Here is a 23,318-nt window from a genome sequence, read left to right as displayed (position 1 = left end):
ACCAGATCTGCAATCACTTGCAATTTTCTGCACCCACAGCACTGACTGGAAGGGGTTTCCCAGTGGGCAAGTTACGTATCATCTCATCTTATTAGTGCTGATATTTAAGATTGTACACTAAATCTTTTCTTTGTGAAAAACAGATCACCAAAAATTGAAATTTTTCAGTGATCTGATGTGTACAACTCTGAATGACCAACGACAGGGGGCCGGAACTAGATGATCCTTAAGATCCCCTCCAACCCAAGCCATTCTATGATTCTATGACATCCACCAATCAGATATACTTAGTATCAGCGCCACTCAGCCTCCTTTCCCACTGTAGAAGAGACTGCTCTTTTTGATGACAAGTCGCCCACAAGGCGCTGTATGGCCTCATGCCCTCAATGGGATCATCTGACTCTGCTTAGAGGTTTCACCACCTCTGAAGCTAGCGCTTCATGTTGCACCACAAAATATATCTTCCCTACCACATATATTTAGTCATGAGAATCTTTGCTTGGTTGAAATGAAGTCATATTTTGGATATATGAATCAATAAGGTTAGGGTTAGTGGCGATAAAGTTGAAATTTTGCTGATGTAGAATGCAATAGGGAATTATGAGAGTCAGAGAAGATTGTAATAGGAGTTCTTTCCTCTTGCTCACCACTTAGATTTCTCCCTGCCATTTTCCTAGGAGCCTATTCTCTCACTGAAGGTCAAGCTTGTATCTGAGGGACCTAGGAAGGATACCGAAAGCCCACCTAAGAAAGTCCCCTCTGCTTTCATGATCTGATTAGACATAATTCACAACATTGCAACAGTGTGCTACTTCCTTAATTTTCTTCAGAAGATAACAAATATTTCATGCTTTTGAGGGATTTTAAAAATATATATCTAAAACCTAAAAAAGGAGATATGAACACGGTAGGGTAATTTAAACAAACATATTTTTAGTTTCCAGGAATATCCCAAATCTTTCTTGTACAAAAATACCTACATACTAAAAAGCTAGCTGCTACATAAAAGCTAAAAAGTGCAAATATGAATACAGCCTCTGACAGAGGCATTGAGAAGGTGCTGACAGTGGAAGTGAGCCTTTATATGCCTGGTGCATTGTGTGGGAACAGCACGAGGCGCGGCAGACTGAGCAGGCCTCACCAGCTGAGCTCTGCAGTCCTCGAAGCCTGCAGCCCTGAGGAGCAGTGAGCACATGAAGAACCCTAAGCTGCAGGCTCATCATCACAGCACCCCAACAGAAAATAAATGAACAGTTCTGTTGCTGTGAAAGTAATGCAGCAAGTGATACGTGAGCAATGTTCTACAGAAGCAATTAAATATTGATGCCAAAGTTAAGCCCTTTCTTGATTACTACTTCAATGACGCTGCTGAATAAACAGCAGAGAAGGTAAGTCTTTAAAGAGAGATCCAAACATGAACAGAAAAAAACCCTATTTCAGTTTCTTTTATATGTCTATTTTTATTTATCTCTTTTTATTTAACACAGTTATGAATTACAAGAGTTAAAAAAAATAATCACTAAATAGAATAAAAGTAGTTAATGGCTAGTGTTCTTTTTCTTGCATAATTTAAGCAAAGGAGTATTTTGTGATAACATTGCTCTCCCTTCTTTATTTTACATCCTGCATGAGAAAAATGCATATAGCATACGCAGATTCATAGAATCATAGAATAGCTTGGGTTAAAAAGGATCACAATGATCATCCAGTTTCAACCCCCCTGCTATGTGCAGGGTCGCCAACCAGCAGACCAGGCTGCCCAGAGCCACATCCAGCCTGGCCTTGAATGCCTCCAGGGATGGGGCATCCACAGCCTCCTTGGGCAACCTGTTCCAGTGCGTCACCACCCTCTGTGAAAAACTTCTTCCTAATATCCAACCTAAACCTCCCCTGTCCCAGTTTAAAACCATTCCCCCTTGTCCTGTCACTATCCACCCTCATAAACAGCCGTTCCCCCTCCTGTTTATACACTCCCTTCAAGTACTGGAAGGCCACAATGAGGTCTCCCCAGAGCCTCCTCTTCTCCAAACTAAAAAACCCTAGTTCCCTCAACCTTTCCTCATAAGATTGTAAATATTCAAATGCTAAAATGATAAATTCTATATAAAACTGCATAAAAAAACAAGAAAAAAAAAGTCTTAAATCAATGGCTAGATAGTTTTCAAGTAACAACATTTATGTAGTGCCCATTAAGTATCTAATTTGCCTCTAGGATAGAACATTTAACAAAAAAAAGCTGAAAAGATGCACTACTGGCCCAAATGTTTTCTCCAGTGGGCAGAAAAAGAAGCTGGGCAAGCAAAAAAAAATAGGCCAGAATTTCTTGGCCCTCAGAACGTCCAACTCTGAACCTGAATAAAAGTCTATGTAAGACAACAGATTTTTATTATTTTGTTTTGCGCTGACCTCTTCAGAATTAGCAGAGAATCCACTTGTCATCCTTATTCCTCCCAAAGACACATATATCATTTTTATAATATCTGACTAATGCAGCACTGGCTATCCTACCCAAAGATACTGTGGAACAATAAAAGGCATCAGAGGGAACAGTAAATCTGGTAAAAGGTACTGGTTTTAACTACAGATAAACTTGGAAAGGAAACAGATGACAGAAGAGGAAACCAATGCCTTCAAAATCATGCTTCACGTTTGAAAATTACACAAAGTCTGGACATAGAGTATTTCTCTGTTCCCCACAATAACAAGAAACAGGAGGCAACCAAGGAAGATACCACTCAATCACACTTCAAATAAAGGGAAATGCATTTCATGTGATGTTTAACAAATGGTGGACCCCTGGGACACAGGAGCTGCACGCAGCTGAAGTGCCTGTTGGTAATTTGCCCACTGCAGGGCACATGGTGTTTGCAGTTTGTGGTGACCACTAGCAGGTCCTGTCAATTCCTCTCCAAGGCATTTAGTGATCCCAGCACTGGGAGTGCTTGCTTATGAAACAAGGTAAGGGACAGTATGGGAGAGCAAACAGAGACTTACTGCACCTAAGCGATTTCCTCTCTCTTATAAAAGATGCAGCTCTCATCCGGAGAGCTGACCAATTCTGAAATGCCTGTATGTATTACTGGAGCTGTGAAAGAGGGAAAAAAAATATATAAGGAATGCAACGATCCAGTCTATCCTTCTCAGTTTAAGCAAAAAACCCCACAGTGCCTCCCCCTCTGCTCCCAAATCATGTTAACCAAGCCACTCCAGCAGCAAAGCAGCTCATCCTCAGATCATCCAATCTGTCAGCATGTTGCTCCCACTCAAGCCCAGAGAACTGCTGATAGCCACGGCCAGGCCTGCCCGTACAGCTGAGTATCCCTGCTGCGAGGTAGGAGAGCTGACACCATCTGAGCTGGGAGCGGGTCTCCCCTCCTCACTCTGAAGGCTGGGCTGGCCACCCTCAGAGCCCGGCTCTCCCTCCTCCCTGCTCGCCCACCCAGAGCTGCGAGCCAGCTCCAAAGCACTGGTGTATACTGCAAGCACTCTGCTCCATAGAGATCTTAAAATAGGAAGTGCACCTTCACAGAGAGATGTAGATCTCTCGCAGATCCACTTCTGAAAACTCTTCTCCCTTGTTCCCCATACATCTTTTGAAGCATTTTGAATCCAGCTGGGAACCCAACTCCCCAGCCAGCCTACACAGCGCTGGCTGCATCTGAGGGACCTGCTACAGGGCACCTGCCCCACACTGCCAGATCAATGCCGATCAGTGACACTGCAGTCAGAAACCATCATCTCCCCTTCAGCGCTGCTTCAGGAAGACGTCTCAGAAGAGCAAGATGTGTGGGAAACGGTAAACCAGAAGCAGCTTGTAGAAAACAGCATCAACTGTCACAGTGACAACTCTGGTTTTCCAGCAAGTACACTGAGAGCACCAAGAATGAAAGCACACCACTGAAGTGGGGAAAGGTAGCTAACTAATCTGCCCAGCAGTTTAAATGGTAATTAAACCACACTTCAATTTAACTTTCAGAAGACTAATAGGATTTCACAATCACAGTATCTTCTTTAATGAAAGTTTAATTTTGATTGAGTTACACTCTGTCATTACTAAACTTAGTTTCTTAGCAGTAATGGAAAACATTCCTGTGTAATTTTTATGTATATCAATAATGCAGCACTGAATGCCCTTGCTTTAATGGGGTTAAATTTAATTCCAACCATTTCTATAATGTATCTTTACAGCTTGGTATTACCATACTTGTAATTTCTTTAACAACGTACAACAGCAGTGCCTTTCATTTCCTTGATTTAATGGATCCCATTCCAGCTGCTGGCAGAACAGATCAGTCTGAAATGTAATAATCAATTCAGCGCTTTTTTCCTCCTCAGAAGAAGAAACAGATTACGCAATAGCTTTTCTATTTGCCTATGTAGTCATGTACTAACCACATCTATGCTAAACAGACAGACTACAGGACAGAATTAAAGTAGCTAATAAAAATCCTCCTCTCACTCGCTTACATATCTTCAACTTACTATAAAATCCTGCCAACTTTATCACCGGAATTTCCATAATTAAGTTTCCACAAAACTATTCTGCACCAATAGCATCCCCGGCTACCACTGGAAAATCATTCACTCGCTTTATAAATGTTAATCAAACAGCCTCTAATTTTCATCCAATTCCCACATCTTTGCTTATGACTTCTGCGTTATTTTTCAATCACTTTTCTTCCATTCAGAGAGGATTTTCTTGAATTTGATCTCTTAAAAGAAAGTCATTCCACACATTAGTAAAAAAAAATGCCATCAAACATATTTATACAGATCAACTGTGAAGTGGAAATCAAATAAGAATTTTGGTCCAAAGGTGTTTCGCTGCTCATGACACCACGGTTTGGGTGTGCTGACATCAAACATTCCAACACTATCAAAAAGAGCAATGGACACCAAAATGAATCCAGGAAAGTATCAAAACTGTACAAATCAAGCTCATTCTCTGTCAGATTTTCTTAGAATTATACTATCACACACTGTTATACTACATATACACCGCTGGTATGAACAGGCAAACGTGCAAAGACCTCATGGAGGTTGTTCCCCTGTAGCTCTCACTGGAAGATCAACGTGCAGGTAAAACCCCCAAGGATCCCCCAGCAGCATAAGGTCCCTCAGCAAAGCAGGACACTCTCAGACACTACGAGGGCAATGCGGTGATTTTAAAACCCTATAAGTACTTTATGTCTCTTCCAGGTTACATCAACTGTCATCTGATCAATTCCATCCTGAATTGACAATTTAACAGAAAGCTGTTAAAACTACAGTTCTGCAATCTTTATACAATGAAATAGATCAGCAAACTGAAGACTTCTCTTTGGAGTATTTTCCTTTTATCTCCCTCATCTGCAACTTGCTCTGAAAAACATTTTTAACTGCAGATGACTACAAAAAGATGACCTTATTGTACCTAAAAATCAATGTTAAAGAGAATAACTGGAAAAGATGTTACTAGAAAATGAAGTTGATATCACTACTGTTTAAGAACGACTAAATGTCAACAATTCATCTTACATCTTAATATCTCCTACTCTAGATTGCTCCAAATAGTTGATACACGTTTGGCCAATGTGTGATGCAATGACTAAAGCAATAACAAGGCACTGTAACAGGTTGCCTGGAGAGGTGGTGGAAGCCCCATCCCTGGAGACACTCAATGCCAGGATGGACGGGGCTCTGAGCACCCTGACCTACATGCAGGTGACCCTATTCATTGCAGGGCAGCTGGATTAGATGACCTTAAGGGTCACCTTATGGGTGAGAATAATTGCAGCTGTGAGTTATTTGTATGTTGATTTTTAGAACTTTTACCTGTGATAAACTTGTTTTTCCAAAAATCTGAAGTATTTACCGTCACTGAGGTAACTCCAGGGATGGTAGCAAGCCCTGCAACAAACAGCACTGGAAAATATCAGACCACTAGTAACAGTGCAGTAGTATTGCTGATATGGAAAGTACAACTCCATTAATAGAAACAGCAGCAAGCTTCCATGGTAGAAAGCAGACATACCATCTCATAATACATCGGCTACTTCAAGTTTTAAAGGAGGTAACAGCTGATTTTCATTGACTGAAATGCTGCAGTTTGAGTCAAGTCAATGAGTCGCATGTCTCAAAACAGCACAACAGTGGGCAGCAAAACATTTCTACTGAATGAGCCCAGGAGAAAGTCTCTTAGGACTCTTAGACCACTTCCTCTTTTGTTAAGTCAGGTAAAGCCTGAACCAAACTGTAGCCCACTACATGGGTACGGGCTTCCTCAACACTGGGCTGGGCCCAACCACAGAACTAAACGTATGCAGTGGGGGCTTCTTACACCCTTATCTGAAATTCTTCTACCTGTGTTTTGTTTGGGCTATTGCCCACCATGGCTGCCTCGATATGCTGATGGCACTGGCACTTACCATTCCTTTTACACAATTATGTCCTCCCTTCAAGCCCTAATGGAAGATTTCATGCTGATCACGTGTAACAAACAAAACAGTAAGCTATTTTAAATACAAGGAGAAAACATTCAGCTCAATACCTGCTTCTTTTTCCCAACACAGGTGCAAAATACAACAGGGTTACATGAATCACATGCCACTTTAGCCAATCTCCTCCGTTATGTTAAATTGAATTAAACTTCAGTACTATGAATAACACAATTCAGAGTACAGCATTTTGCAAATCATGGCTTTTTTTTTCTCCCTACAATCCTAAAATCAGCTTGATTTCACACAATTTGTTTTTTTTCCTTTGTTTCCACCTCCTATTTTCTGTAACATAAACCAGTACCTACTGATCAGTCAATCTGTTACGCATCGATTGTCTTAACCATGTTGTTTGTATCAGTTTTCCCACCACCAACAGAATCCATCTTGCTACGGTCAATGTCTTTCAAATGTAAATTGTTTATATCAAACTTGAAAAATTCACTGCAAAATCACATATACAAAATAATCCAGCCATTGTAAGTGCACATTTAGTTGATGCCTATCTTATTAATAACTGCAAAAATGTTTCTACTCATCTTAATAAGGCAACTAATTTAATGATCTGCTATTGCAGAATATCAAGTTCAACACTTTCTACCCTAAACAGCCGGGCTATTGGGGGCTATGAGGCTCTAAGCCAGTTGCATTTCTGGCTCATAGACAAAATTCAATATACTAAGATAGATGTGACACAAAGCAGGTGTACAGCAAGAAAAATTAACACAAATTTACTTCACATAAAATACTTTAAGTAAAAAAAAAAAGTGTGCTATCCTTTAGTCCAACACCGTAATTTCTCTCTGTATATATAACAAAAAACACATAAGAATAAAAATTCTTATTTAAAAAAAATACATTAAATAAAAATAATAAAAATAAAGATTTCCAGGTGTTAGAGTAGAATGAATTGGTATTAGCTTATCTCTTGCAATTCTGAGTAGTTTTAAAAACCTTAAAGAATTGTAGGTTCCGGTACTGAAAGTACAGTATTAAGCTACAGAGGAGCCTCACAAAACCAGCCTTGTGAATAGTTCACAGAAGAGAAGCATTGTCCTCAACCAGTTGCAAGCTCTAATGATATCTTAGTAAAGAAAAATTAAAAATTAAATTACATACATAGTGATGGCTCTAAATAATAACCTTTCAAATTATTACATAAAAGATTTGAAATAAGAGCTGCAAAATTTGCTGTCTGCATTACTAAATATTATTCAGGTTACCTTGCACTCATTTTTTTTCCTCCTAGCGAGCTGCTGTCAGGTCATTTGATTAAAGCCTATTTTGGAAGTATCCTGGGCTCTAATTTAGGTACAACCAAGAATGCCCAAATTATTTTTTGATTACAAGCTTTCCTCCATCCCCAAAGGCTAAAAATATATGAGCGCATAACATATACAGCGATTTGAAATTGCTTTTTTGAGACCTATGGTTTATCTGATGACATTTTTTCTCTTACCATTAATCTCATCTTCCTGTTAACAGCTTCTACATACAGAGCAGGACACAAAAGCTGTGTGATGGATTGCAACAAAAGCTCTTTATAGTCTTGACAGAGACAGATCGCTAATCCAGTGTTAATTTAAAATCCAAATACCAGAACTGTACGTAGAGCTTCTATTGCTTTAGCACATCTTTCCTAACAAGCCATGGGTGTTTTTTTTTTTCTGAAGATGTACAGTTTGTATATTCACAGTTACCCTCCTTACCAGCTCAGGGTGACACCTGCTGTAAATGCAGATGTTTTATAACTTAATTTCATAAAATTCCCAAATCAACGTGAATGCCCAGTTTGCTACTACTGCACAGACACAACCACCTGCTTCTGAAAGGATGGTACTTTGTGGCAGTCAGGGATAGATACTGAAAGATAAGGTACTTGAACCTCACAACTGCTATAAAACATACCCAAAGTTGTCGGGTACAGGGTGGATGATAAGCAGCATCCACCCCAGCGTGGCACCTTGCAGCCCACCTCTGGGCCTGCTAGCAGAGGCGTCCCAACCCTGGGAGCACCGCAACCCTGTGCACACCTCTGCCAGCAGGCCTTACACCTGCCCTATCACAGGCTGGCCCTCTGCACATGCATTAGGATGCAGGGTATTAGGATTCAAGGCACGGTGCCTCGTCTTAACAGTACTGCTGATGCTATGGGGGAAAACACACAGCGCTGGCCCTCAGTGACCGAAGCCTTCTCTCTTCCTGCTGGCACAAGAGAACCCCCTAAGGGCAAAGGGATTAACAGATAATTACTCCTTTGGTACCAAGCTACAGCTGGTAAATATTAAATTATGATACACCAAAATGGAGAGAAATGAGTGGTTGTGCGTGGGTGAGGAGAGGAAGGAAGAGGAAATATGACAGTCTGTGCCTTTCATTGTGTTGACCTTACTGATGAATCCAAGAAAGAAACTGGATGCTAATGAAATGATAAATTATGTCAGGAATCTATGGCAGCACTACAAGAACCAGTTACACAGTTGCTGCACATTAATCCAGCAGTGATAACCGGCACACTAACTAGTACTCACTCACCTGGTAACAACACCTGCCATGACCATCAGAAGCTTTCCATGCCATAGAATGTTACCAGAGATCTAAAGAAGCGATGTGAACACTGCAAGATTGTGCTATAAGCCACATACACAAACGTGAAGAATTTTAATGCATTTTATGTTATCGTATCCAAACCAAGAACAACAGACTATTGGGTTTGATTTTCTTTTTCACAGTCTTAAAGGAGGAATTAAGATCTGCCAGGTATCAAGTTATATGTACAGATGCAATCACCTTATTACTGCCTGAGCTTCTTTGCAGATTAATTTTTCCTCTTTGTGAATGATAAAATTCCTCATAGAGGCTTTGATGTTAAAAGTGAGAATGTGCATAAGCAATGCTTTGCACTACTTACTGCCATTTGTGCTACTTAACATATTTGAACAGACACACTGCTAGAACAAAGGTATTAACATTCAGAGAAGTTGTTTACGTTTGAACAGAGATGTTATTAAATATTCAGCAGTCCAGAAACAGGGCTAATTTATATTGTTTAAGGCTAGAAAGTGATCATTTGATCCTTCGCTCATTATTGTGTCAAACCTCCCCAGTAAGGCCTGTAGCACATTTGCTAAGTAAACACCTGAGTATTCGAATCTGCCAGTGCTGAGATGCCCAGGACAACACATTTTCTAGCACTTCTCCCATTCCGTTGTCATCATTTTAGGGGGCTTGGGTTTCCAGTAATTTCTTGGGTAAACTCTTCTACAACCAAGTGCTTTTTAAGATACAGGAAAATAGGTCAATTTTCCCTTTCTCTCAGTTTTCTTCCCTTATGCCTTCAGATCACTATTCAGATAATCAGTTCTTCTTTCTCACTGTTTGCAGCCTTCAGGAATTTACAGCTGCCCTTTCTTTGCTAGCAATTCCACCAAGTTGTTAAGCTTTCTTCTTACCTAGGAGGAAAAAATAGTCTCAAACTGTCATTAATTCCAGTAATGATTTAGTCTTACTCGAGCATCATCTAATATATCAGTACTTCGTTAGTAATGTGGTATCCCAAAGTGAAACTGGCACTTTGGATGCACTTATTTTAGATAAGATCATGTAATACAAGTCTAAACATCATAACAAATTCTTTCAGTTATGCCATTATCTGCTGATATTACCAACTCCAACCTCAAACTTGTATGAATGTAGTTTTGCAAGTTGGGTGTTTTTTCTCCCAATTAAGTTTGTAGTTTGTGTGGTGACTGCAGGTTGAGCTTTAGGGTCCAGACTTGCAAGCCCTTGGTTCTTTCAGTAGCCAGTTATTCTGAATTAAAATGAGATTCTTTGCAGGATGACATTTAGAAGTAGCAATAGGCGCCTTTTTTTTTCTTAGCTCTAATTTATGTGGCCTAAAACAAATGAACAGTCTTGAACAAATAGAAAAGCCAAAGGAACTACACACGTCAACATTTATTAGCAAGAAACGTCACATTATTTGCCTTTCTGTTGTAATACTCTGATGAAAGATGAATAACGCTGCATTCTCTGGCCTACAAAAGAACCACTATTCATTTAGCAAACTTCTGTAGTAAGTACAGATTACCTGCAGGAAGATTTGAAACTTCATACATTTTAACCAATTCTAATTTTTCATAATCTCTAAGCAACAATCCAAAACCTTACATTTTTAAGGGAAAACATTTTACAGACAAAATTACATTTCTTCATAATTTCGCAAGCATTCAAATATCTAATACATATGTGTGTACTTTTCTCCTTCACTTAAATACTAAAAGTAATTCTTGCCAGCACTTACTTGCAGTGTCTCCATGGCTGAGTTTTGAAGCCATCCTTGGCAGGAAAGGCATAAATACTACAGAGAAAAGTAATATTTTTGTGCACTGGAACTAATTAAAGCTAGTCCTCTCAAGGTTTTGGCGTCATGGCTGATTGTGAGCTTTAACTAAGGCTGTTCTCATAATCAGGATATCTGTAAGATGCCTTTCCTCTCTAGTTTCCTGTATCTATTTACATGTAAGCTAACACTGTCACCTTTCCACTGCCATTAACATTTGCAAAGATACACATTTTTGTAGTGTGGGCAGGAGTTTAAAAATCTTTCAAATATGTTTCCCTATAAAATTTGGCTCAAATCAAACACCAGTTAACAAATTATTGGGAAGAAATAGAAATCGTAGACAAACACATAAAGAATGAATGCATTTGCCTCCCTTTCTTGAGCCTCAATACTTCAACAGGTTTGGAAACAATTATTAAAACAACTCAGTTTAGTGCTATGCTTCAAACAGTACTTAAGTATGAAAGTTACTAACTTAACTAACAGGAGACACTAAGGTGAAGTAAGAACATTTCTATATTCATGCATTCCTTTATTACTTGATCTAAACTGAATTTGAGCATGGAAATAGAAAATACATGGGAATGAAAGCTACAGCCGCTAAACTGGAGATGCCACCTCAGTTCACAGTCGGAGGCTTTGTGAGGAAACTTACCTTTATGAAAAATAAATCTTAAATTGTTATTCTTAACAAACAGGCAGTATATATGCCTATGGCATCAACAGTATTAAGTCACTATGACAAAAAAATAATATTGTATATATATTTATCAGGGAAAATAAGACGTTCTCAGTGTGCAAGGAAAATATCCATGACCCTCCATATTGTTACATGTAACCATCAAAATATTCACCCTGAGGATGGAAACAGCAAACTCTGCTGGCTCCTGAGGAACCAGAGCAACTATAGATACAGAAAAGAAAAGAGAAGGAGGTGTATCTGTTTATTCTCTACAACAGAGCTAAACAATTAGCTCAGCCAGCCAAGAGGAGGGGCAGACCCAGTTAACAAAGTTGGCTGCTTTTCTCTTATAAATACGTATTTAGCAAAAGAAAGGTAGTGAGTGAATAAGGATGTAGAAATGAAATTATCTTCAGCTGTCTCTCTCTACACAAAGCTTTGAATAAGATAGCTCAGCACTGTTAAATTTTGAGCCATTACATTTAATTATCAAATAATGAAGATACTCATTTGTTTCCAAAGTAAATAACATACGAATGAAATAAATCATTAATTTCAGTAATTCATTCTGCATTTAAGATATGCCAAGTGTAGACGTTCAGAGAACTTTGGATGTGGGATTGGAACAGAACTGAGAATGCTGAGAAATAAGAGGAAAAAAAAATCCATGGCACAAACCACAGCTTGCAGAAAGTAAGAACAGGTGAAAAAAGAAATGAGGAACAGTTCTGATGGTTCTCCAATGGTATGCATAGGGGCTAGTAAAGATTGCTTTTATATTTACTACATATACCAAAGTGATCTGCAGGGTGACTTTAACTAATATAGAGAGAAGGGCTTTGCTTTTTATACCACCAAAGAGATACTTCATGCTCAAGAACGTAACAGCATCAATGCCGTGCCCTGAAAAAGAAATTATCAACTAGGATGCATTTTCTGCCAGGCAGAGAAAATAGAAATAAATAAACCAAGAGGCATGAGCCAATATTCCTACTGATGAGAAAGCATCATCACATCTTGCACATTTAAGGACATAGTTTAGTGGGCAACACTGGCGGTAGTTGGGATAGAAGGACAGTTAGACGAGATGATCTTAGGGGTCTTTTCCAACCTCAGTGATTCTATGACTATCTTGAACCACGCAGGCATTCAGATTTCTCTGATCCAAGACGAGTCTTTCTCTTTGGCTTGAGGAAATTACAGTAAAATCTATTATTGAAGTGAACATGATTAATTCCATTTCTCTCTGGTTAGAAGAGCAGCTTCTTGCTACTTCATTCTTTTGTTGGTTGTTTTGTTGTTTTGTGTTCATTTTTGTTTTTTAAAAGGTAGCTGATAAAAAAGGAGATGGTAAGGCTTCAAGATTGAAGAATCAGTCCTCCCAAGGTGAAATTGCTTCAGACTTACCCCAAAGAAGTGGCAAAAGGAACTAGCCCGAGCTAAGCAGAAGCATCTCTGAAGCAAGGATCCAAGGTGATGTCTAAGGTGAACACCACACTAAATGGTTGCAGTGCAATTGCTGCCTTTCTTGCTGATGATTATGAATCCCTAATAAAATATTCTCCTTTGAAAGTAAAGAGGTTGAAGAAAACAGGTTGAAGTAAAAGGAACATTATAACCAGAGGAAGTAACCCAGAAAGGATACCAAGGTAGCCGCAGAGTCTTTAGAAGAGAGTTAAAATAGTATATCACTAAATGTCCTCCACCCCAAAAAAAAAAAAAGAAAAAGAAAGAAAAAAAAAAGTATATCTAAAAACCAGACCTTGAGCTAGAGGTAGATTTATTATGCCTGTGTTGGAGAACATAACCTAAAACTGTTTGCCAAAAGCAAGCATTCATAATATGTAATCAGTACTGGTTTGCAATTTACAAATTAGCACACTTTCATTAGTATGCTTCATGAGTGAATACAAACACAGGCAAAGTAGTAGTCAGCTACAGATGCTGGATCCTGGTATTTTTTTTTTATGACTGATATTGTGACTACATTTGCCAGAGGAAGCTGTGTTCTGCTCAAGCTATCCTACATATTCAAAATCCTTAATGGGGAATACAAATGAGAGAAGACCTGAAAAAGACTCTGAATGCACATAATAACAGCTTGAGATTATTCAGTACGTACCCTTAGGTTCAATCTGTAGAACTTTGGAAAATCTGCAGAGTTAACTGAAGGTTAAAGAGTTTCTGTTTTGGTGATACAAAAATGAGGTAAGACAGAAAAATCAGACAAAAACAGGAATTGGGAAGGGATCCCCCCAACTTCCCAATTTAAGTGTATGTGAGAAGAAATGACTTTGAGGTATGTGTAGCCAGTGAAAATGTAGTTCAGCACTGTTAAACATATTTGAACTCTGGTTATTTTTTCCCCTACTGGTGTTCTTGGCTGTAACTGAAGACTGGTACCAGCTTAGATAACTATTATTTAATGCATATGGCAACTCCTACATAATTCCAGTTTTTCTATTAGTGTTGAGATGATCTGTGCCACGTACATGAGTCACTGTGATGGAAGAGCATAGTAATTTGAGTTTCAAAATTTGCATCCCAATCATACACAGAAGAACTTCCCTCCCAGGAATTAACCAGAAAGAAGGTAACTAAAAGCAAAGCAATAGAAGAACAAAACTGTTCTATTTGGCTATTCAGCTATAGGGCAAATTCAGAGCACCCTCCCAGCTTTTAATCAGGCACCACAACACAGACAGTACTCTGCTAACAAAAGAGGAAGGAAAAAAATAATAAAAAGCAACCATATATAAAACTCTAAAGTAACAAAATTAAACTCCTAATGTGTAAATATTTAGAGAAAGGTTACATATATATGTGTATAAATGTACAAATATGTACGTACATATTTGTATAAATGAAAGGATGAAAGTGACTGTCCAATACTTGCAAGCCATACAGTTACTCATAATGTAAGCTGTAAGTTTACTGAGCCGTACTTATTCCTGAAAAGGGGTTATTTCCTACTACTGCTGAAATTCAAAAATATTACTACTTTTTGATGAAAGAGAAGCATCTTATCACACAGTAAGGTGAAACACTAGTGTACTTGTGTATAAATACCCAAACGATTACAGAATACTTACATTAAGTGTTAACTCTGAGAGCAAGGATAAGATGTTTTGTTACAAGTCAAGGTAACAGATGAGTATCAGCTAAACAGAAACAAAAGAAGCTTCAGGAACAGGCATTTGTCACTACAAAAGCACATCATTTCACTTCAAAGGTATTTAGCTGACAATGCTTAATCTAAAACTAAGCTTTCAATCATTGCCACCATTTTTCAGTGATTTCTAATAGTCAGCATTCTGCTTAGTCAGCAAGTTTCCCAAGCCCTCTGAAGTTTCCACAAAACTGATATTTTACATCTTCAAGAGGCCGTTTCCTAACTGTCACTTCAAATTTCCTTAAGAGTCACACATTCCTTCTAAACAAAATTGTAGATGGGAACACTAGTTTGAAAAGTCTCCCTTCAGCATTTGGTCAGGCTTGCTGAAATAGCACTCAAAATATTCTATTAGGTACGCTCCAGGAATCCATAACAAGCAAATCCCAAGAGGGCTCTCAGGGTAGTTTTAAAAGACTTGAACAATCACAAAACCGAGTACAAGAGCATGGAAAGTTCCAGGTCATCTGAGGTCCATTCTCTCACTCTAAGGAAGGATCGATTATCTGTAAACTATTGCCAACAAATGATTGGTCAAACCTGTCTTTGAAAACCCACTGGTGCCTCAGAAAGACCAGCAAACTCCCAAAGAAAGCCATTGCAATATTTCATAAAACCCACAGATCAGCTGCATAGTTGAGAAAAAGTATCCTTCAATTTAGCTCAGAATAAATCTTATTCAACCAAACAAAAATGCTGGGAAAACCCAGGAGAAAGAGAGGTGTAGGAGGAGAGTTCCTATAGCAAAAATAGTTTATCTAGGAAAACAGAATCATTTTCAGTCACAGACCAGGGCCATAGCTCAAACTCAGCTTGGCTGACTCTCCTTATGTTGATGCACCAACTGTTGGGCAGTGAGGACAAGGAACTACAAAGACATTTGTTTTCACTAGCTACCATGCCCCTTAAACATACATGAAGATACTAACCTCACTCTGAAATATATAAATAAAATGACCAGATGAACAAACTGAACCTGTCTTTACAGTAAGCATTTCTGGACTTTGAAAAGGAGTTTGATTTTTGAGATCACTTCCTACACTTGTGATTCCACTGTTGGTGCTGATATCCAGTTGCGTGCTGCCCTCAGTCAGAAGATGATTGGATGCTCCCTTCATTTCCGACTTTAATAGTAAATGAGTTGAAAACAGAATTCTGAAAAACTTCGTACAGTCATCGTGCCCCCCACACACGTGTTTTTTTTTTCACCTCTGTAAACTGAAACAGGGAGAGAAAGATACTATTGTCAAGCACAACTATGCACTGCACAGTGTCCTGTTAAGTCAAAATTGGCTCATTTCTGACCAAGCACACTTAACACTATCTGGCACTACTGTCACAGCAATAAGCTGCCCAGTTCTCAGTCTGACATTATAATGAACAAACTCCATCACTCAGCTGCTGCTCGGTGACTGCTGTTGCAGCAGCTTGAACATGGAGTTCGGATGAGTCTGTATAACACAACTTTCTGTAATCTTTGCAACACGTGTCAAGAACAGGGGAGGCCTCATGGCGGCTGCAGCTCCTCACAGGGAGCAGAGGGGCAGCGCTGAGCTCTGCTCTCTGTGATAGCGACAGGGCCCGAGGGAACGGCATGGAGCTGTGTCAGGGGAGGGGCAGTGGGGGTTAGGGACAGGGCCTGCACCTGAGGGTGGTGAGACCCTGGAACAGGCTGCCCAGGGCAGTGGACACAGCCCCAAGATGCTAGAGTTCAAGAAGCGTTTTCTAGACGAGGCCTACATAGCTCTTACAAGCGTAATGGAGTCAATTCAAAGTAATATGTAGCGATGGTAAAAATATTCAAAGTAACTTTCAGGGATTCATCTAAATAATTAAAAGCAGATAAAGTAGTACCTCAACACAGTATTTAAAATATTTAAGTTTTACATCTGTGAAAACTTGAAAATTAATATTATTTGAAAGGCAACTTTTGGTACTGACAAATACTTTACGCATACACAAAACATAACTCTCAGCTTGAAATGGCTGATTGGATTCTTCAGTTACGTTTCTCTGGTGATAAAAGCAAAGAATGAGCAAATTTCACAGTAAAGCTAAGCACAAGCAAGAGTTTAAGCAGCATAAATGCTCGGAGAAACTCAAGCTTAAGTTGTTATCAGAGAGTATGTAAGGTAAGCACTATACTCAGTATTTAATAGATTTTAAATTATCGTGTTTAGCTGGGGACATATTATATTTACAACATTTCTATGTTAAATAAAGCTTTTTTTCTCCCCCCCCCAGTACTGAAATGGACTCTTTCAAGATGCTGTAAAAACTGAGCAAATTTACCTTGAGTAAAAACAAAGTCATTTATTCCTGTGTGCTACAGAAGATTTCCTACTGTGTTACTGGAACATAAACATATAAAATAAGACAAACTGCTGAAATATATCTATAACTCATTTGCTACATTAACAATTTTTAATTCCTTCTGGCAATATAAAAGCAAAGAAAATAGAAAGATTTTATTGCGCAGCTCTGAAGGGTTGCTAAGTTTCCAACAAACAATCCGGGGGGGACACATTCTTCAACTTTGTCTTTCACATTATTTAAACTGCAAGGCTCAAAAAGCTTGACTACTGCAATAAGGGTGGTTACTCAAAGTATCCACAAAATTCCACAGATCAGCTGAAAAGTCTTCTGAAACACAGATTAAAGAAGTTTCATCTCACACCCCTGGATTATGCATGGGGGAATGTGCCTAAGAGCATCATGTTCTAAATATGGATTTGTTAGCAAAGACCATTCACTACGAATCCTGCTAGTATGTTGGTTCTCACACTAGAACAAAGAAAAACGACACAGAAATAACCATAAACATTGGAAAAGTTATTTCCTTGTATTATTTTTAAAGCAATAGCATGCTGAGACTCTAACGTTGCATGTTGAATAAGAGTATTACTATTGCTCTGAAGATCTATCTTAGGTTTAGAAGTCAAAACAGCTGCAGAACACTGACCATACAGGTACAAGACCCATCTATAACTAGATAGATACCTAATATCAGATTATGTGGCCATTTTTTCTTCACTAATTAAGTGAAAATGCCATTTTCTTCTTTTGAATTAAATAATTTCCTCCTTAAAATGAGAGGGAAATAAATTTAGCACAAAATACTCTGTAAAATACATCATTCTAACATTACAGTTCTAGCTGATCTGTTCAACGTATTGTTCCATTTCATTATTCTGCACTTTCAACAGAATAGCTGGAAAAAGTACACATTTGCATATTTCTACATTAGCGGCATTTCTACATTGACAGCATGTTCTATACAGCTCATACTTTTAGTACATAGCACTTAAGACGTTTCATTTTGCTCTTTTCAGTACCATTTTTTTCTCTTTCATTTCATATATAACTAAATTTTAAAATGTTTCAAGTGCATATTTTTACCAAATTATTAACATGACTGTCTCAATATTTGTGGAACACATTAATAATTCAGAATACATTTATACTTTAAGCATTAGAACATGCATTGAAAATTCCAAAGGGCCATTTTAGAGCAATTTCTTGTCCTAAATTAAAAACTTAATGTACCACGCACATTGGAAACTATGAAAGTAAGATTTGGCCATAGAACATGCAGTTAATAGAGGAGATCATGCTAGCTGTTCAACTAAACTCTTTTTTAAATATATTAAAAAAAAGAATTTTAAATCTAAGTCATAAAATACCCATTTTGGTGACTAACAGAAAAGGTGTGTGAATTGAAATTTCAGGTAGAAACAAGTTTCACTGCGTATTGCAACCTGTACAAGCACCAATCACAACAGAGGCATCATCTGCTAACAGACATCAGAGATGCAGCAAAGGCAGAAGATTCAATTGTGTTAAGGCATACAGATGGAGTCAATATCCTACATAAGATATTTTTAGATCCTACCAGTGATGGTTTCATCATTAGCAAGTACATAATAGGAAATACAATCCATGACTTGTTTGCATGGAGTAATGCGCAGAGCCAGTCCAAAAATCTCACAGTGAAAGTGCTACTTGGTGTCTATAAAGTACTTGGCATCAGTAGCACTACCTGAACAACAAAGACCAAGAAAAGTCACCACACTGAGGATGACTTAGAAAAGCTGTAAGGTACACCCAAAACAAGTGAATCCTTGCAGGCAGTAGTAGATACTACTGGAGGCTATCAAGTCATCATGCATTGGAATAAACTGCTTAGGGAAGTGGTGAAGTCCCCATCCCTGAAAGCGTTCAAAAGCAGTGTTGCACACAGTTCTAAGGAGCGTGGTTTGGCGATGGGACTTGGCAGATCATCTTGATGGCTGGGCTTGGTAATCTTGAAGGTATCTTCCAACCTAGATGATTTTACATCAGAAGCACAGTGCCAGCATGCACAGCTTACTAAAGCAAACGCTGGTACAAGGTAAAGTGAAATCAGCTGACTAAACAACAAAATTAAGGGGACTACCACATCTAAGCTATTAAGTCATGAAGCAGAACCGGTTTAAATTAGAAGTAACTGCAGAAGGATTTACAGTACAAACACATACAGAGTAATGCCATGGCCTGGGGTTCTGAGGAAATACAGAATGAAGCACCTCCAAGACTACACTTTCTTTTCTACCTAAACAATGGAGCTGACAAATATGATGACAAACCAGAGAAACAAGAAAGTTCTCTGGAATCCATTTGTTTAAGTTTGAGATCTGATAACAGAAAGTGTAATGAAGGACAGATTAGTAAATAACTTGCTAAACATGCTGCATCTGTAAAGAGTCAATATGGCTTTTGTAGCTGAAACTTTGCGCTATCAAATGATGTTATTGTGTTCTTTGTATCCATTGCAATTTCCATGGAAATAAATAGTAGACATTTGTTTTGGAGTGATCTACATACCTGCACAGGTACTGGGAACCGTCCTGTTGAACATAAATAATTTGGTAAGGGTAGGGAAAAAACAGATCGCCAGACATCAGGAAGTTGAGAAAAATCTACTGATGGTAAAACCTTATCCAAGGTAGTAAGGATGAGGCCTTCAGAGAACAGCATAAACACCTTATCAGTCTGAGTGATAAGGTAATAAAAATGGCCAGTGACATTCAATTTAGATACATGTAAAGTCATACATATAGGGAAAAGAAATCCTAGGTTCATATAAGACAAGATGCTCTGAGGGGACCATTAACACTGTGGTGTAGAAGTATGGAGTTAGGATAGAAAATTCTATGAAAGCAGTGCTTGGCAGTGCTGAAAAAAGCAAACTAGGGAACTTAAAAAAAAAATTAGGAAAATGAGAACATATTGGAAAAGGAATACAGCATCAAACAGAAAAAGTTCATCTGATAACATTTTATAAATCTATGTTCTTTCTTTTTGCCTGTTCCTCTCCATTGAAGAGGGAGTAAAAGTAGAAGGGGTTGTGCAAGAACAGGAATGACATACAGTATGAATAATCCTCATACAAGGAATGGTCAAATAGATTGCAACTCTTCTGTTTGTAAAGAATACACTGGGAAGCTTCATAGCAAACGTGTGGTAGCACTTCACAGACTGAGTAGCAGCACCCCAGAACATGTGTCAGTGGACAACCAGAATGTAAGAGGCTCCCATTAGGTCATGGAAAACCAGAGAAGCACTCAGAGCGATGCGTTACAGGTACCTAAACAGTTTAATCCCAGTAAATTTATAAAGCCTCTAAACTGAGAATGGCCAATGACATACCCTTCTGAGGGGAAAACATTTTAACTAGAATGGAACTTCCTTCAGGTTATACACAAAGTCTGGTTACTTTAGAGCATACCCCTTGGATGGAAGGATTCACAGAATACAGAAGATGCTCATTCTTTCCGTTACATCAGTGTTTAGGAGCCACAGCTGTAGACCACGGCTCTGTTACGCTACTCAAACAGCAACAAACAGCCACACTTAGGTGAGAAAGTCCAATATAGCCAATTAAGTCATACAATTAGTCTTTAACAAAGTTCTTATTTCATATCTTCTGCAGGGCTGTAAAACTAGCTGAAAGTCATGCCAGAACCATACATGTATGGTTAAACACTACTTCCAATTTCCACCCCAATGCACCCATGCCTCACTTAAGAGATATTTTTTTTTGCCAGCACTGTGGTTTATCTTAACGTTTCTTCCTTTAGCGTTTACCTTCTCGTGTACTTACAGAGAAGAGGGGAAAAAATATATATATCAACTCCTTTAATTTATGTTGCCAAATAAATCATCTTCCTAGTCCTTAACTGCATGCATGGCTATGAGCTCTGTCTTGTGCTTCATAAAACAGCACTATTATATTCCTAGCTGTTCCAGAAATACTTCATCTAATACAGCCTAGTATCAGATATGCCTTTTACAGAATTTAGATTCATTTCAGTTGTCAATTTATCATTTTGTCAGGCTTCCTCATGCACACTCTGACAAATCAAAAAACTCTTCTTTACTTTTTTAGCTTTCTATTATATTTCACCCTTATCCACCAAGACCTCAGAACCATTCAGCTTCTTTTCTATAATACCACAACCTCTCATCTCCAGACTTCATCAACATCTTTATATTTAAACTTATGTAATTTAATAAAATTTATAAATTATAAAATAATTTAAATATTTTTATCTAAATATATATTTAATTTTAAAAATAGAAGAAGAAACAAAAATACAGAAGATGGAAGACCAGAAAGATGGTGGCATTTGTACTGCCTACACCTGTTCAAGAAGATAATGAAGGAATTATAAGGAAAGTTTTGATGGACTATAATGAAGTTTTTATTTATTTTATATTTTAAATACTAAATACCATAAACAAATGCATGACAGTCAGTACAGTTCTGTATTACTACGTGTGCAAGTTGTACCAGGAAAGTTTTCTTCACATACACACTATCCAACTTATACTCTGCACTGAGGCCCTTTGAAATGTATTTTTTCATAGCTCGTTTATTTTCCATTATAGATACATTCATTAGTAATCAAAGATAAGGTTGTTTTCAGAATGTTTTAAATCATTTTTTATATAAGTGAAAAATGCAGTCTTTTATTCTCTCTATACAGAACTATCAAAGTCAATAAATGTGTGCTAAGTGATCTCACTGAATTTTAACGGTACCAGCTTTAATGGCTCACGTTCAAGAGAATGCAAGGGTCAGAACCAAAGTAAGACCCAGCACTCAAAGTAATAAGGCAGCTGGTTACAGGGAGGGAGCTCACAGGCTGCATTAAGCACCGTCATTCCCTATACAATGAACATAAGAGTCATAGGTATAGAAAAAGAGTAGTCAAAATACTGAGCTTCCTAAGTAAAAACCTATACCAGCCAAAAAGAAACGCACCAGAGAAGGCATTTCTGAAATGTTAATTCTTTTATGGATCTAGCTACCTAAACTATGCTTGAAGCAAGCACCTCAAACTATTCTAAACATTTCCCCACAGTTTTTTCAACCACAGTATCTGCATCCAGACAAGTGGATGGATTGATGTTATTTCCCATTTTTCACAGAGCAGCCCAGGCATTAAGGCACTATGTGGAAACGCTGACTCACTAAGCAGAAACTCCCCTTCTGTTCAAATCCATCCTTCCTGCTTTCTAGAAGAACTTCATGATCAGGATACAGGCATTGGTACACTATGTCTCTCTCTGAAAACTGGCAAAGAAAGAAGAGCTATGGTTTGGGCTTAACCTCCTATTGTCTAGGCACATCAGAAATGCTCAGCTGACTCCTAGTGGCTTGCACCCTTGAAAACTGAGTAGCAAGAATGTGCACACGTGGTTTCCAAGCAGCCCTCAGGCACCTGAGTGAGCTAACAGCTGCATCTCCAGATTCACACAGGCTTGAAAATCTATGACAGCTTTTGCTCAAAACTTTCTACACCAGTGACAGCTAAGCAGCAGTGTTTTTGTAGATCTGAGGTTCCTGACCTCAGAGGTTCTGAATCCCATGCAAACCATCCAGTACTGAAAGCTGGGCAGGTATCTTAGAGAAGACCTGTACGACACCTTCCCTGTTCTCCTCCTTTGCCAGCACCATAGACAAGAGTCTGAAATTGGTTTTCTCTGCTTTGGCTTGGCTCTGTACATAAACACTTCACCCCTTATCATGTGCACCTCACACAACCATGCCTTGCTGAAAATTCCACCTGCAGATCTGCAGGTTTAGTTAAGCTGGAAATTTTACGTCTGCTTTTCCTAACATTACAGTCATCTTTCCCAGTACAACTGTTTCTCTACATTAACAACCTCAACATTAATCTTTTGTCTGGAAAGTGAGCATTTTTCAGTTATGGGAACATTACAAGTATAAATTACATCCGTATTTATTACCTCAGAAGCCAGTTGTCATCAACTATGATAATTAGATATGTGTATAAAGCAGCCATGTTCAGTATCGCACTTTCCTTAATATTTTTATTGCCTTATGAAGACCATATGCATTTTGATACACTTATGCACAGTCTCTAACATCCTGAAGTAACATTTATCTTTCATACACTTAGTTCTCTAATCCTCCCTGCCACAGTGGATCATCCCATTATAAGGCACATCTCAAATCCATGTTTTCAAGGCTTCTCACAGTTTCTGTGGCTACTTCTATTTTAAGTCAAGACTGCACATGTAGTTTGTGTTCAGCTGCACATAAAAAGGTCTCTTCCCTCCTTCTGCCTCCTCATG

The 23,318-nt window shown here is 38.4% G+C and overlaps 1 protein-coding gene across 7 annotated transcripts in view; it reads right to left on the bottom strand.

The window, feature by feature from the left end:
- WASF1 (WAS protein family member 1) overlaps positions 1–23,318 on the bottom strand; it is a 79,891-nt gene that overhangs the window by 28,560 nt on the left and 28,013 nt on the right. For 2 of the 7 annotated variants that reach the window (XM_015284566.4, XM_015284567.4), the window contains exon 2: positions 3,000–3,085. The exons of 2 other annotated variants lie outside the window; for them this stretch is intronic. In XM_015284566.4, coding sequence (XP_015140052.2) covers positions 3,000–3,040 — 41 coding nt within the window. In that variant the 5' untranslated portion in view covers positions 3,041–3,085. Of the gene's footprint in view, positions 1–2,994; positions 4,025–10,779; positions 11,122–23,318 lie in introns of those variants that run through there. 3 more of the 7 variants (XM_046939598.1, XM_015284569.3, XM_046939597.1) reach the window with 3 other exon arrangements.

This window comes from Gallus gallus, chromosome 3 (genome assembly GCF_016699485.2).
Source record: "Gallus gallus isolate bGalGal1 chromosome 3, bGalGal1.mat.broiler.GRCg7b, whole genome shotgun sequence".
Lineage (NCBI taxonomy): Eukaryota > Metazoa > Chordata > Aves > Galliformes > Phasianidae > Gallus > Gallus gallus.
Note: the sequence above shows the minus strand (reverse complement) of the source record. Positions and strands in the feature narration are given on the sequence as shown.